The sequence below is a fragment of the Anarhichas minor genome, unplaced genomic scaffold, assembly GCF_050575085.1.
Source record: "Anarhichas minor isolate MPS153535 unplaced genomic scaffold, ASM5057508v1 ptg000074l, whole genome shotgun sequence".
Taxonomy (NCBI): domain Eukaryota; kingdom Metazoa; phylum Chordata; class Actinopteri; order Perciformes; family Anarhichadidae; genus Anarhichas; species Anarhichas minor.
The window spans coordinates 11,126,690-11,143,028 of record NW_027466520.1 but is presented as its reverse complement, the minus strand read 5'-3'; the positions used below and the strand labels follow the sequence as shown (position 1 = coordinate 11,143,028).

The 16,339-nt window shown below is 42.7% G+C and overlaps 2 protein-coding genes across 2 annotated transcripts in view; both read left to right on the top strand.

Moving 5' to 3' along the window:
* The first annotated feature begins 440 nt into the window (after nucleotides 1–440).
* Nucleotides 441–5,167, top strand: plcxd2 (phosphatidylinositol-specific phospholipase C, X domain containing 2). Its single transcript, XM_076080776.1, has 8 exons — nucleotides 441–543; nucleotides 702–838; nucleotides 1,018–1,137; nucleotides 1,613–1,666; nucleotides 1,789–1,944; nucleotides 2,715–2,825; nucleotides 3,094–3,224; nucleotides 5,008–5,167. The coding sequence occupies exons 1-8, from the start codon at nucleotides 441–443 to the stop codon at nucleotides 5,165–5,167; spliced, it is 972 nt and encodes a 323-aa protein (XP_075936891.1).
* A 5,290-nt stretch (nucleotides 5,168–10,457) lies between these two features.
* The window catches only part of phldb2b (pleckstrin homology-like domain, family B, member 2b), a 36,393-nt gene continuing 30,511 nt past the window's right edge, over nucleotides 10,458–16,339 (top strand). Inside the window, exon 1 of the mRNA XM_076080465.1 lies at nucleotides 10,458–10,490. Coding sequence (XP_075936580.1) covers nucleotides 10,458–10,490 — 33 coding nt within the window. The remainder of the gene's footprint in view (nucleotides 10,491–16,339) is intronic.

Below are 16,339 nucleotides of genomic sequence, written 5' to 3'. Positions count from 1 at the left end.
CGGGATGGTCTTCATACACGCGCGCGCACACACACACACACACACACACACACACACACACACACACACACACACACGAGGCAGGTAAAGCCAAGAAGCAGGAGAAGGGGATAACGAGGAGAATTTTGCTCTAAGAGGATTATCACGGTCGTTAGCTACCCGCCGGTCGGTCTCGTCAACGGATGCCTGGTTCGCCGGCTGGAGAACTGCGCACCGCGACGCGCAGGCAATAACCTACCGACAACCGGGCGAGGAAACGGGACGTCTTGAACCGGTCCTATGTGTTGCCTAGATTAACTGAGACATCGCAAGATGATCCGCGGTAGTTTTTACCTGTTGGGAGCGCACGGGATTCCGTCACCGGGATTGCATGTGCACTGGAAAGCGGTTTCCTGAGGCGGGGGCGGGGGGGGGGGGGGGGTTGACAAGCTGATATTAATATGAAGACCCGACCTGCGGGGATCGGCGATGTCAATGCCGACTGGATGGGTTCGCTCCCCTCCATGCTCAGTGCCATGCCGCTCAAACACCTCGCCGTGCCAGGTGAGCCATGTCCGTGCGTAAAGGTGTTTGGGTTTCTCCGCGTCTTTTCATCTGTCCATCACTGTACACTTCGGGAAGATAACAAAGCTGCACGGGTCAAAATTGGATGTGATCTGTTCATTTTTCTTTTCTCATCATCATTATCATCTCTCTTGCAGGGTCTCACGATTCGTTCACCTACTGGGTAGATGTGCACGCTCCTGTGGGAACCGACCAGAAGGCATACGTGAAGTACCTCGCCACCATGTTCAGCGTCTTGGCCAAGAAAGTCATGGTGAAGTGGTCCATGACCCAGGTACTGAGTTCAGATCAGTGACATATACAAACCTAACCATCTCTGGAGCCAGATAGCTTGCAGATGACATATTCAATAATCTATTTTGGCCAGAAAATCTGTATGTTTCACAGCGTAACAGATGCGTCGGGTTTTGTGGCCAGTTGTTATAATGTAATATATAATGCCTGTATTCCTAGAACCTGACATTTAAAGAGCAGCTGGAGGCAGGAATTCGCTACTTTGATCTCCGGGTCTCCTCCAAACCAGGAGAGCAGGGAAATGAGATATACTTCATCCATGGCCTGTTTGGACACAAGGTGAGCAGTGGAGTATACTGACATTTTAAACGCTTGCATCATTAGGCTACAATCTCCTGCTCTTTCTTATTGTGATTTAAATATGTTTGATTTAATCAGTCACAGTCCAGTATTATCCGTATTATGTTTAACGTTTTTGTCTTTGTGAGATGTCTGAAGTCCTCAAATAATCAAAAGTACATTTGAATGTGTTTTCCAATAGTTCCGCTTATTCAGATGTCTGTCCTTTATTTTTCGTCCAACAGCATGAGCAGAGAATGTGTTCTGCTAGCGTAGTGTTCCAGCTGACGTTGTCAGTAGTGGGATGGAGATGCCCTTGAACAGGGATCAAAGGTTGTGAGTTTAGTTGGAAGCATCCCTCTTCAGAAATGGGGGATTCTGACATGTGCCTGTCCCCCGTGTGAAACAGGGAGACCTTTTAGGTTCGATGCAGGAAAGTACCTCCAGCCTTTCATAGCTCTGTTCTCCCCCACAGGTGTGCGATGGCTTGTTAGAAATCAACTCCTTCTTAAACCGACACAGGAAAGAGGTGAGAAGTGCTTTTCGTAGTGTTCTTTATGAAATACAATCTGAAGAAAGCGCAGATACACAAGCATGCATAGATAGAAGGAGTTGGCACACTTATGTGATTCGGATGTTTGAATGATTTAGGTAGTGTTTCTTGACTTCAACCACTACTATGCAATGGGAGCAGAGCATCATGTGTACCTCATCAACATGCTCAAGGAAGTGTTTGGCAGCAAGCTGTGTAACATCTGTGCAGTGGAGAGCATCACTCTGGACTACCTCTGGCAGAACAAATACCAGGTGAGATCAGAATTCATCCATGAAAGTGAACGTACAACGTTCCTCGAAACATTTCAAAACTATTTTCTTTTCACTTCCAACTAGTTTTTTGTGTGTGTGTGTGTGTGTATTGACTCCGGTGATCTCAGGCCATTTAAAGCTCATACATGTACAAGTAAAAGTGGCATGGAGGCGTGTGTTTATTGGACGGCCCATTTAACTCCTGTGGACAGGTAATCCTCAATTAGTCAATTAGTTATGACATCATCCCATTAACCCTTCTTCCATCATTTCCGTCTTTCATGGTATTTAGCATTGATCCTTTCTTCACACTCTGTTTCCATTTATCTTTATTCATCTTTTGGGGGGCTTTCCCTACATTTCTTCCTTGATTTCCTCATCTCGCACTCTTCATTTTAGTCTGTCTTCATGCATTTCTTTTTATATATACGCATACTCATACGTATATGTGGACACGGGAAGCTCCACGTGGACACTCACGTGTGTGTGCTTCCTGTTTTAGGTGCGATTTTGTTTCCTCGTGGTTCTCTGTGCATGTCCGTGTCTCATTCCGATGCTATCAGTTTAACTCCTGCTCCTATGACCCTAATCTGTGACTGGCTTAGTTGGCAAAGGAGTAGGAGAGAGAGTGTGCAGAGGATAGATTTGCACAATTACCAGCTCCAAAGGGCAGCCAGCTTTCTTGTTAAAAGTGTCACTGAGACACCCGATCAGTTGTGCAGTCTTTTAAACGTATCTATTCACTGTCTTTCATTTGCTTTTCTCCTCAGGTGATTGTGTTCTACCATCATCCATCTGCTCAGGGCATTCCTGTCATGTGGCCGGGAAACAAGATCCCCGCTCCCTGGGCGAACACCACCCAACCCAACAAGCTCACACAGGTCAGAAAACAACAATGGCTGTGAAAACTACTCAGCATGAAGGCAACCATGTATACTTCTTTCATCCTATCCAGCGGAAAATCAATACAAATATATCTGTGATTCGCTATTTTTACACGATGTAGGATTCAAGCTAAAAAAAAACACCAGTTTAGACATCAACTACACGAGCTGTGTCCACACTCCTCGCACACCTCACATCAAGGGGTGCTTTCGCTGACATTTGCTGTGTTTCAACTGTGTGTGTGTTTGACATTCTCCTGTCTAGTTCCTGGAAACTACGCTGAGGGAAAGGGCCAAGCAGGGCTCCTTCCACGTGTCTCAGGCCATCCTCACACCCAAGGTTAACACCGTGGCCAAGGGCCTGGTCTGGGGGCTGCGCAGCTACCTGGTGGAAAGGTCAGTCACTACGTTTGGGGTATTTTATGAAGGTTCTGGGTGTGTGAATACATGCATTACAATGTCAACTTTTTTGGTGGTTTGGATACATTAAGCTTTACATATACCTTGCTATTAAACATGTGTCTAAGCATGCTTGAGCATGTATGTGCTGCTCATGCACCTTTGGACCTTGTCTGCTTCTCTTTTGCTCATGTCCGTTTCATTACTTTGGCATGCGGCCAGTAGAGGGCAGTACAGTAAATGCTACAAATGCCTGCAGTAAAGAGGATCCTCATCTTTGCTCATGCTCTTGAAAAAGGGCCTTATCAACAAGAGCAAACTAAACACTTGGAGCAAATGCAACATAATAAGAGAATGATGCAAACAATTTAAATAAGCCATTTTAAAGAATCACTCTCCAACACAGTCAATGGCTGTGTGTCATTACCTCCTTTACACAAGTGGCGTTTCATGTTCTATTCTTGAAACGCATGACGGTGTAAACGCTGTTGTGTCCCATTTATCAATATGATGTAAATGTTTAAATTAATGGCATGAGATACATTAGAATTAAAACTGAAATAGATTAGGTGGCTTCCTCAACATTTTTTTATTTATATCCATCATCATTGTACAAATTAAATAAATAAAACGTCTGTGTGTGGCTGCAGATTTGTGGTGCTGTGTGTTGACATCGTGCCATGCTGCGCCCATCTAGACAACAATATGATTCCCTGAAGAAGCCTCTGTACATTTGTTGACCTATTGTTACTCATGCTTCCCTGTGATTGGCACAGCTATTTGTGTATCTCACCACACCCTCTGATGGAGAATGCAGTGTAGTAGTAAAACCAATGTCGATGTTTCTTCTACTTACAACAGGTTTACCGCCTATAAGAATCTGTCTAAGCATGCATCTTCAAGTTTGACGTCTCTGTTACAAAATTCTGTCACTTCACTGGTTTATTTAACTAAGGATTAGCTATAATCCTTTTTATCCATTTCCAAACTATGGAGGATCAAACAGAAACTCATTTCATCTCTCAGATAAGAGATTTTACTTCCTATGCACGGATTAAATTATCTGCGCAACTCCAGCAGCCATCTAGCTTGTTGAGCCAAAGCTTTTAGTGGAAATGACTCAGAGGACATACCCACCATCCCTCAAAAGTGAGAAAAACAGCCACTGGTGCTGGGGTATAAAACTCCTGGACGGACTCTCTGGCGAGACAGGAGGCGGCCTAATTTTGCACTTCCGAGGAAATGGGATTGTTTATCTGACTTCCTGGTTTTGTTCTGCTGGCGACTCAAACACAGTGGAGAATTTAAGGGTGTTGGAAGTGATACAGCTACAGAGTCATGGCACAGTCTTTGTGTGTGTTTGTGCCTCTATGCCAAGAACCATAACAGAAAGTATTTGAATGCAAAGCAATGATTTTGAGACAATGGTGGTAAAGAACTCCCACACTGACAGACATACAGACACAAACATCACTCACTTTAACCCTTATTCCATCTGTACCGTTTTCTCCCACATCAAGATACTGTTTCTCAAATCCTTATCAGCAGCTTGTCATGAAATTTGGTGGACATTCAGCCAAGGAACAACTGATTGGAGTCTGGCAACGATAAAGCCATAACTGTAACCCTTAGAGACGGAAACTTGGCCCTAGATATTTTAAATATGTTCACAAGGCCAGTGGATCAGTTTAAATTCAAGTGACAGCACGTTTAGTGTAACAAAAAAAGGGGTGTCATTTTTTTGCCTTCTAATACAAACTCTCTTCTTTGCTGGCTCTAGAAACCTGCCAACCATCATGTCCTGGGTTGAGGCTCAGAGGCCGGGGGTGGAGGGGGTCAACATCATCACCTCTGACTTTGTGGAGCTCACCGACTTTGCCAACATTGTCATCAAACTCAACAACCTGCTGTTGTCTGAACAGGACCCTAAACGGAGATGACACATGTTTGCACAACAGGACAAATGTGTGTGGACCCCGCGGTGTGGTGGAGGTCGGAAGACTCCTTCACTCCATCATTGGAGTGAAGGATTCCTCCATCATTGTTGGATATATAGTTGTTCCATATTGCTGGAGTCCCAATTATTTATTTTCAATAATAATGTGTTATATTGCTTTGATACGTTTTTTTAGTTGTTATTTTTATCATCAGCTGGCAAATAGGTGTTTCTTTAACCGACAAGGTATCATTGCCTTGCTCAAGGGCACTTCAGCACCAAGTTACACAGGGATACTATATGAGACAGGGACTCTTAAGACCCTCGTACGACACAAAACCTTTAGAACATCAGTTTGGGTTGCAGACGACTTTTTCACCCCCAACATCATCAAGTCCAAAAGAGGGAAATGAGCTGGAGCTCAGATTACCATCATCATAACGTCAACCAAATTCTGTCATAACACAGCTTTAGCTTCTTGATTCATTTCTCTACAATCTCTTTGGGGGGAAAACCGGAAATATACCACATTGGTACTATTTAAAGGCAATGCCGCACAGGTGACCATGCAGAAAAAGACTCTCAGCTACCTGTGACCTGAACAATGATCGGTTTAACTTCTAAAATATTACAATCCTTGTCCTTGTTTTTTACATGTTCTGATCACATTACAGATTTTTTTTTATTATGAAGAAAAGCTTTTTGAAATACTGCAGTCCTAGGTTTTTAAGATACTACTACAGACTACTAATACATCCAACATTATGTTAGAGGATTGTGAAGGTAAATTCCCGACATTATGGCAGTGGATTCGTTTACATTCCATTCACTATTGTAAACATTTGGGCAGTATTCTAATGTTGGGTTTTAAACTATACACGTGGTGTTTTTTCAATAGTAAAAAGTGCAGTATTTATGTTTCTATTTTAAGCAATGTCATGCATTGTGAAAACGGAGCCCACTGTGTTAGTCTTAGTACATATAGTTGGGCTATAAAGTGTATGTGAACAGTGGCACCTTTAAGGGGGGAGGGGGGGGGGGGGGGCTGCAGAGGCAAAAGCCAAATATGTGTGGAACTTGTACCACAATACTCGTAAAATGTGCACCCATGCACACAGCTTTAAATGTTTATAGTGTTTTTTTCACCCTTCATAACTAGAGATGCAGGAATGGAAGCAATTTCCTAGGACAATAAAAGTATGTAGGGAAATGCATAGAAGAGCACTAACAGTATACAATATATGAGCATGTCCAGCATGTGTCAAGTCTGCATCGGGCTCCATAAGACAGACTATACTACATGTAGAAATAGCAAGGGTGAAGAAATGTCCACCTTTTTGTAGTCTGGAATGCCTCTGTGTGCGTTACTGTACGTGTCTGTGTGTGTGCTCTGTGGGCCCTGTGATTATGCATGATATGGATAGTGCTGCAGTGACAGTCGCCCTGCATTCCTGTGGTCAGAGTAGGGAAGGAGAGGAGGAGCGACAGACTGCAGAAGAAGACGCAAAGTGATTTACAAAGCAGAGGCACTAAGACGGCAGAGAGGAAAGCAAGAGAAAGTTCAATTAGAAACAGAAAACAATGGAGGATGCAGAGAGAGATATCTGAACAGCTGTTTTGTTTCCTTCACCAGCAGCAGCAGCATCTAACAGGAAAGCAAAATGTTTTCTTTTCAACTCTGCCCTTCTTTTTCCACTCCCTGACTCACTTGTGTGAAATGGCCTGTTCTCTCCAGGCCACATTGTTGACATGGTTGGCGGTCATCAAGCGCTGCAAGTCTCTCACACCCTAACACACACACACACACACAGTCACAAGCACAGGCACTTTAATTGTGGTGTAATTACACATACCATGGCAGGCAAGTGGGAGAGCAGAGAGCAGCAGCTCTAACTGATGGAGAGCATTCCTTTTGTTGTTTGGATTGGTCCTCTCTCGTTCTCTCTCCCTCTCTCCCTCCTCTGTATCCCTGCTGGCTTCCCAGGTTTCAAAGGAGAAGACGACAACTCAAGCATGATCTCCCAATAAAGTCCTAAAGTAATCCTACAGCATTTGTGCTTGTGTGTGTGTGTGTGTGTGTCCGAGATTCTGTTATTCTACAAACAGTCTTTGCCCAAAAGTGGCGCAAACATTGGCACACAGCTCTCCAAAAGTATTTTTTGGGATTGGTTGGGCACCACAGTCTAAGTAGATCAGTATTCTAGCAGAACATTTCAGTCCCGTAACGTCATTTCTCTCTCCCCTGATTTCAAAACGTCAGCCCCCTCCACTACTGCGCCACAAGTTATAGCAAACAGTTGTCACTTGGCTTCATCACAGCCAAATACATGGTAAGTTTCCAGCCTTTAATAAGACTTTGTTTTGGCAGTCCAGCGGCAGTTATACCATCACACTCATGCCTTGGCTGCGTGGTGTGTTTGCGTTAAAATAAGATGTGCAACTATTCGTGGAAAGCCATCTATGTCAGCATAAAAAAGGTTACTCTGCAAATACACTAGTGAGTAAACCGAGGTTTAGTTCATTTAACCACTGCTCTATCCCTGGTGTTAAGTGACGTCAGTGACCCAAGTGGACCAGGTCAGTGACATTCATTACATACAGATCTGTTAGTGTTCTCTTTTAGACCATGATGACGACAGTATTGAACCAGCTGTAAAAACACATGACACTGTATCTTATGATGGTCATGCCTCTGACAGAATGTGGGGTGAGTAAAGAAAGAGAGAGAGACTTGACAAGACTTGAAGAGATGCACCAGACTGAAAATACACCTCACTTACCCGTAAGCCACAAACGGTGTCAATGCCATGCGATCGTCTGTCATTAAGATGATATTAAAAAAAAGCAAGTGGGTTAAATAGTTTTACCCACTCAGATCCTCAAAGCCCCACATCAATTATGATACCAGGGATTTCCCAGAGATTAAATGAGCTGTCAGAGTACTGGTGTTAAGTGCTTCAGATACTGTTTCACAGGTTTTTTAGTACAGTAGACTGGTAGAATTAAGTTATGGCTGTTCAAAAAAAAAAAAGTAAGATGCATTTTTCTAAAGGAAACTGTGTCTCCCCACTGCAGGGTCTCCGAACACCTGTTGGAATCCCTCCAGAGTTCCTGCTCAGCCTCCTGGGGTCACATGGGAGCTGTGGAATTCACTCGGGAATGCTGTCAAACGTTCGGCGGGCTCCTGGGATGATGTCAATGGGAAAGCTTAGCAGCTCTCAAGCTAACAAAGCAACCACGGAGGCATAGTAGCTTTATAGCTTCTGGAAACACGACACAAGAGAGAAAGTTAAAAGGAACTGCGAGACCATTTTCAGGGAGCATTATCCTGACAACATTTAGCTGTTCTGTTTTTAAGGCTTTTTAAAGATGCATCTGTTAATGTTGAGTTGAGACCTAAAATGACCAAAAAGCCATGACATGTTGCCGTATGGAAGCAAACTTTAGAAAAGGCTGATGTTGGTTGACAGACAAAAGCCGATGTATCATAATATCCATCCATCATTCATTTCCCAATACACTTTTTCCATTTTTCGTCTGGCCTATGCTATGTTGTCTCTTTTTTCCCCCCTCCTTTATCCGTTATCCTCCGTAAACACAGTTGGGTTTGTGAACTTGTGAACTTGTAATTTGCAGACTCACTCTTGGGATATGTAATTCTGTGGGTTCAAAACCTTTATATACTCTCTTGGCCAGTAGATCTGTACACATAATGGGTGTCCTAGAGCCGAGGAGCAGTGGAGAAAGTGGAGCAGGGCCGGGTGCACAAGCTCTCTTCCTGTTTATCCACAAAGCGATCCATGCGGTGCCTGAGAGATAAGATAATCCTGCTGCTGTGTGTGTGTGTGTGTGTGTGTGTGTGTGTGCAAACCATCCTTGGCCTCAGTGCTAACCAGTTTACCACTTTCAAGACTACATTTATCATTTTCCAACCATAACAACGCACCCGGCATTACGCTTCAGCTGTGATCCGTGTGCGTAGCCTAAACAAAATTCTGCGTGACTTAGATCGTATGATAGTTCTGCATAATGCATGTTGTTGTTTTATGTCACCTCGCTTGTGAACTGTGGAGAATGCACGAACGTCTGCCGAATGAAATTACCTACCTGTGATACAGAAGTGCTGGCTCCGTGATGTATAGACGCATGACCGTACATGTATAGCTGAGATTTTTCAGATGGTGCACATAACAAAGAGCAGCCAGCCGATGCTTTAATACTCCCAGTTCCACATGTGTAGCAGCATTCAACAGAACAAGGATCAAGGATAAGCATCGATTGACCAATGCACATTGTATTGTGTGTTTTCCCTGTGGAAGCAGATATGTTGGTGGGAATGAAAAACAAAAAAACATAAATACAATTTCGTTGAAACAGATTATGTGTGTTTTATCTGTAACATGTTGTATCTTCCCGCCACTAACCCATACTTTATTCATACTGATGTATTTTGCAATAGGCCTATCACATATTTATCATTTGAAAAGCGTTATAGGTTTGTTTCTTTTTTTTCACAAAGGAAGGCACTTGCATTTTATTTACCTTTATCAACCCGCTGCATGATGGGAGTTAGGCCGTTTTTTTTGTGGGTCTGTCTCCATAGACTGAATGAATCAAAACCATCAGTATTGGGACTGCATTGTGTCATGTGAATGGAGACTAGACTGAATTCCTGTTGTAATATCATTAGCTAAACATGCTTCTTATCGTGGTCTTTTATCATTGCTGCCAAGTAGGTCTGAAGGAAAGCTCTCCCTCTCTCTCTCTCTCTCTCTCTCTCCCTGTGCCCCTCTCTTTTTCTCCCTCTCTCCCCTTCTCACCCTCTCTTTGTCAGCCTAAAGCTTCTATCTTTGAGCCAGTAAGAATGAGAGGTCAAGTGAAGGTGGTCCGTTAACACCTGCACGTTAGGCTCTGTGCCAGTGTGTTTGAGAGAGAGAGAGAGAGAGAGAGAGAGAGAGAGAGAGAGAGAGAGAGAGGGAGAGAGAGAGACTCCCTCCCCTTGCTTGCCGCTCCAGCTCCACTTCCAGCCGTTGCTGCATTCCTCCACACATCGCAATTGGCTGAAGCCGCCGGCTTTTTACGTTTGTGTACGTTTGGAGCGTGTGTTCGTGTGTGTACGTGTGTGTGTGAATGTCACAGAGGATTAAAAGTATCTCCTAGACATCCGCCGGTTGCTCATGCTGCAAAAGGAAAATGCATTCGCTGTCGAGAAAGAGACTGTGACCTCAGCATCGACAGAATAAGTGACGGAATATCTTCGGGATCTTGGAGCAGTTTGCGTCCTTTTCTGCGCGATGACAGAGGTGGCCAGTCCTGCTTCAGTAATGGTGAGCGCGATTTCATGTGGGTAGAATTACAGAGTTCCCATTTTTTATGATTTAAACGTGTGTGTGCCTTCAATTGATTCAATCTCCTTAATGGTGTTTCTACAGCCACTGGTGTTTGATCCACAGCTCAGGGAGTTCTTTTCAGAGTTTGTTTCTTATGAGCTGTGTAAAGATAAGCTTAATCTTATCCGACTTTAATTCCACATTTTGTTCTCGGCAAATACAATACAGGGAACGTTTTGTTTGTTTCTGGGCTACTGATTAAAAGTCCCCACTTTAGAAATGTGTGCGTGTTATAAGTTACTATGCTGAGGATAAAGACCAATAAAGGAACACTATTTGAATGAACAAGTGGATTCCTCTTGCTATTTTTAATTTGGAACCCCATCACAAAATTAGGTAAATACAACAATATTTTAGTAAACCTAACTATTAGATATTAAATATATTACATTATATTTACTTACCTTTTTTGAGGCAAATGCTTTTCTAGATTTTGTATAAGTTAGAACAACTTCAGATATTACAGTGCATGACTGCTGATTGCCTAGACGTTTATATTGGAATTTTTAATATATTTAAATAAGGAGGCCTAAGAGGACAAATCAGAGCAGTGACTGATTTTGACTGGTCATGAGTGGTTTGGGATATTGTTAGTGTGTGAGTGTACGAGCAAGCTCTATCATTTGACACAAACAAACCTAAAGAATACCTCAGTGGATCAGTCCACAAGCTAGTATTATTCCATGACTCACTTCTTCTATAGCTGCATGAGTTCATCGAAGCACTACATGTTGCTTCCCCCTTAATGCAGCCAATCATGTGGCAGAACATTGGAAATCAACCAGGAACTTTAAGAAACCAGACCAAGTGGCAACATCCAGAAATGTCAGTCTTATCACCACGTACCTCTTTAACATAACAGACATATTGTATAATTATTAAGTATGGATGAAGAGTATGCATGTTTGTGGTATATGAGTGTGTAAAGGGATGCTATTAAATCGGGTCGCATGTATGAAATGATATACAATGTTACACTTGGGTCATGTTGAGTTGCTCCTGTCAGGCTTGTTGGAAACAAGTTGTACGCTGCATGTTATGGCTCTGGATCCCAGTGTAATTGTGGATTTATCCACGGCACTTTACAGTGTTTAAGATGCTGAAGAAAGATTCTATTTGAACATATAGAATGATAAGCTATGTTAAAACCATTACACCGGTCAAGCTGGCTCATGTCCATGATGTGGAAACCAGGAGGATACAACTGTTCTGTCACATGGACTCAACATACCAATAACGTTATGAGCTGCTGGACTCACACTATACCAGACTTAAGAACTGTGATAAGTGCACATACAGCACTTGTAAGGATAATTTGTATGCTGAAGTAAATCATTTTTCTACTCTGTCTTGTCAAGATTCCCTCCACAGTGTGTACTGTTTATGTATAAACCAGATATGTGCTTGGATTTTCATCAGGGCAGAAAGGGATCCCATGTTGTTAGGAGGACAGAGGTGCAACTTGGGGAAGCTTTTTTTGATTCACCATTAATCTCTTTTCCTTTCCTCTCTGGATTCTTTAGTCTGTGTTTTTATTCATTATCTTTCCCCGACAGACTGGGTTTGTTTTCTGCCTTGCTCTTTTCTTCTTCTTCAGCACTCACAGTTGATTTCACCATGTGAGCTATGTTAAATATGGGTTATGTCCCTCGACTAGTTCACTGTCCCTCCTTGTCTCTCTGTCATATCCGGACCCTCAGAAACACAAACACCAGTCGATCCCCTGCATATGGCAGTAAAGGTAATCTGGGCTTTTCCAAAGACACACACACCCTCCATAGAAATTCAAGTTTCCTCCGAATTTGAGTCAGCTGCAATAACAATGGACTTTCATTCCTGTGAGGATCTTGCATTTGGGTGTAATGATAGAAGAGAAAACGTTCACTTGAGTGTGAGAGAGTTTGAGTTTGAGAACAATGCCGTGGGATGTGTGTTGTGTTATAGCAGGGGTTCAAGGCTAAGTTGTGTTAATCAGCTGGCAGAGTTTTTACTAAAACACGCACACAAAAACGCACACATGCATGGAAACACACACACACACACTTACTCAAAGACACAAACACAATCACCTACACATGATGAAGCATATTTAACTGGACAAGTGACAGAGAAGAGCAGTATTTCATGTCTGAAAGGATGCATGTGTTTGTTGTGTGTGTGTGGGTGTGTTGACGTCTGTGGCGTTGTATGCATGCGTAAGGCATACTTAAAGTTTTGTTGAAGAAGTTATTGCGCACAGAACACAGGGTGTAGTGAGGAGAAGGGAGGAAGATAACCCCATTTAGCCCTATGTGTTGCTCCATAAGAGGGACGCAGAGAGAGGGACTCCATATTAAACAGCATCTGCGATACAATGCTGGCTTTGTCAGGTGGGCGGAGGAGAGGGTCATGCTGGAATGTAAAGGGGAGGGGATGTTAGTGAGAGACAGAGGGATGGAGAAAGAGAGAGATCAAGACAGAGAGAGGAGTACAGACATCATTTAACGCTTAAATGGCAGATAAAACACGTCAAATGCATGGGAAAGGAAACTAGGTGAGACAGCATTCGTAAACAAATGAGATACAAGTAATATTCCAAAATAAATGGACAGAGACGGGACTGAGAGAAAGAGATGTGTTGTTCTGAACAGATTGGGATATGGGAGTACTGATGAATCAAGGAGCTGGTATGTCACTCAAGCGTGCACATGAACCCTGTACAATACACAGATATTAAGCACATTAACTCAATCTCTACATGCAATCACATAATTCATACTGCATCACCAACACTTGCTTCCAAAACCCAAAGACACGGAAAACACGTCCAAAACCAGCATTGCGTAAATCATTGGCTGTCTTAATGCTCATGGAGTTATTTCGTTAGGAGTTGGCCAGGTTGCATATGGATGTAAAAAAGATGCAGACAGGAAGCGAAGCAACAGAGGCGACGATTTTATTTTTATAGCAAGTGAGCTTAACAGTCACCTTGGCTGTAGCTAGATGTATTGTTATTCCCCCCACCCCCCCCCCCCCCCCCCCCCTCATCTCCATTAGTTGGTCAATATATCACCCTGTGGAGCTGCCTGACTTGAAACACTCTCTAGCCTAAGGCCAATGTAAGCTACTTAAATAAAGCAGCCACACACACTGAAGAAGCAGATGGCCAGCATGGAATATCTGCAGTTAAAGTAGAAGAATACTGATGATTTGTCTGTTGAACACTGTACTCTTCTTCTATTTTTTTTTAATTCAGAGTAACTGCCATGTTCACGATTTAATCCAAGACCACGACCTCGCTGTTTTCGACAGATAGACACATGTAAGTATCGAAACCATCCCAACCAGTGCACTAAAACATGTGTTCCAAATCAGTATTATTAACAACACGCTGAGAGGTCCTGAGATGTGGTTACGAGAATGCAGCCTGCCACAGAAACAGACAGAAACAGACAGAAACAGACAGCAACAACAACAATGAAGAAGGTAATTGAAACAGAGAGAAAGAACAAAACAGATGTAGAGGAAATACAAACAGAGGGACTGGACAGAGGGATAAAAGCAGAGGCTGAAGAAAATAATGAAACAGACAATCCTTGAAACAGAGAATGTCCTTCTGGTTTTATGAGTCCTCTTTTTTTCTTTCTTTCTTTCTTCCTTCCATCACTCTCTCTTTTTTTACCGTCACCCCATTTTTCTATCTCCATCTCCGTCTCCAGCTGCAGGGCATGCTAAGCATTTGGGGAGACTCAGCTGTCCAACAGATGGGATCAAAGAGAGATGTGCATGCATGCCCTTTTTTGACTTATGTCTTAGTGATTTTAAAAACATTGTATGTATGAAGTTGTTTTAGATGTTTTTCAATTATTTAAAGGGCTAGTTCAGGTGTAAAACAGATTTGGGATTAAAGTTAGTATTAAAAGTGGGTCAGGGTATTTTTCCATGAAAGGAAAAAAATACCATTGAAAGTTTTTCATTCCATTCAAGGAGTTAGTTTGTGATGAAATGTTGAAGTTTACTCTACTGGACTTTCTTACCTTCAGTAAGTATTAAATCTAAATCTATGTCTAGAGCAGCTTTATATATTAGTTATAGGGAAATAACAGCAAAGGTCTTGACAAATATTCATCATTATATTGTGTGTTCACATGTTTCTCTACAAACCTGCTAATACCTAGACCATCCAGTAATCGCATAGCCCTCTAATCCAGTGGCCCAGATAGCATCAGTTTTGGTCTAGAAGGGGGATGACACACTTCATTGCTCTGCTTGAACTAGAACACAACAACGCAAGAGCGTGTCTTGACCTGCCTAAACTGGAGCTCACCTGGTGAAAGAAGAAGAGAGGGGGGCCATGGAACAAAAGGAAGACACTGAGGTGAAATGATGGAGTAAAGAATATAAAACAGAAGGGGAGAGTCAAGTAGGCAGGAAAGGACATAGAGGAAGGAAGTGGGAGGAAAAGATAGAAAAAGAAGAGGGAAAAGTATTGTCATTATATAACAACAGTTCCTGTTGAACTTTAAATCTGCATCTCATCTCTGTATTTGTCCAGCTGATGTTCTTGCCATCATACACCGTGTGTTTGTTTTGTCTACACCAGGGATGAAATAAAATCTGTGGAATTTGGGGCCCTATGTCTTTATGCGATAACAAAAAGAGCTGATGCGTGACTTTATTTGTGGATGTGTTTGTGTGTGTGTGTGTGCATAGGGGTTACAAGGGCAGCTGAATTGCAAAGAATAGCAAGTGTGCGTGTATGTGTTTGTGTGTGTGTGTTTAAAGGCAATAAGGGTGTCAAAGCAGCAAAGGAAGTGACCTCAGAGAGGAAGTTGCCGCTGAATTAGAGGAAGTGGTATGGAGCTGACTTGGATTTGTGCTTCCTATGCTGGTGATTGGAGGAAAAGATATAAAAGAGAGGACAGTGAGATTAAAAAGACAGGAGGATGGGACACAGAAAGTAGAAATGAAGGAAGGCAGAGAAGAAGAAAAGACAAGAAGGTTGGAGAGTTGGAAAAACTGTTGAAGAATTAGATATTGAAAACAAATGAGATACTAATGGAGAAACCTGTGTGAGGTCGATAATGTAGATTATCATCGGATTATTACAGGATAACATGGAGAGAGAAGAGGAAGAGAGGCAGGAGATGTCAGAAGGTGGAAAGGGAGATGTGGTTGGGGTGGTTTCCCATATGCTGTAATCATCTCTGCTTTGGTGAGGAGCATTTCACTCATCCATCTGGGTGTTTGTGTGCGTGCATGTGTGTGTAGAAGCAAGACTGTTTTCCTTTATTGAATTGTAGGGTACTGCAGGGGTTGTCCTTGGCACTCGATCTGAGCGTGTTTATTCAAATGCGTACACATTTTTTGAGAGATTTTTTTTCCCCCTTTTATCTCACTCTGTTTTCATTCCTCTTTATAGTTTGCCATTCTCTTCCTTTTATGCCAATCTAATCCCGCCCTGCTATTTCCGAGTTTTCTCATGGCTTCCTTCTTGTTCTTACCCTGTGTGTGTGTGTGTGTGTGTGTGTGTGTGTGTGTGTGTGTGTGTGTGTGTGTGTGTGTGTGTGTGTGTGTGTGTGTGTGTGTGTGTGTGTGTGTGTGTGTGTGTGTGTGTGTGTGTGTGTGTGTGTGTGTGTGTGTGTGTGTGTGTGTGTGTGTGTGTGTGTGTGTGTGTGTGTGTGTGTGTGTGTGTGTGTGTGTGTGTGTGCATGTATTTGAATGTAGCTGGGCATGTATTTGAATGTAGCTGGGCATAATCATTTGTGCAGATGCCTACAACTTTTGTATACTTGTGTGACCCTGGC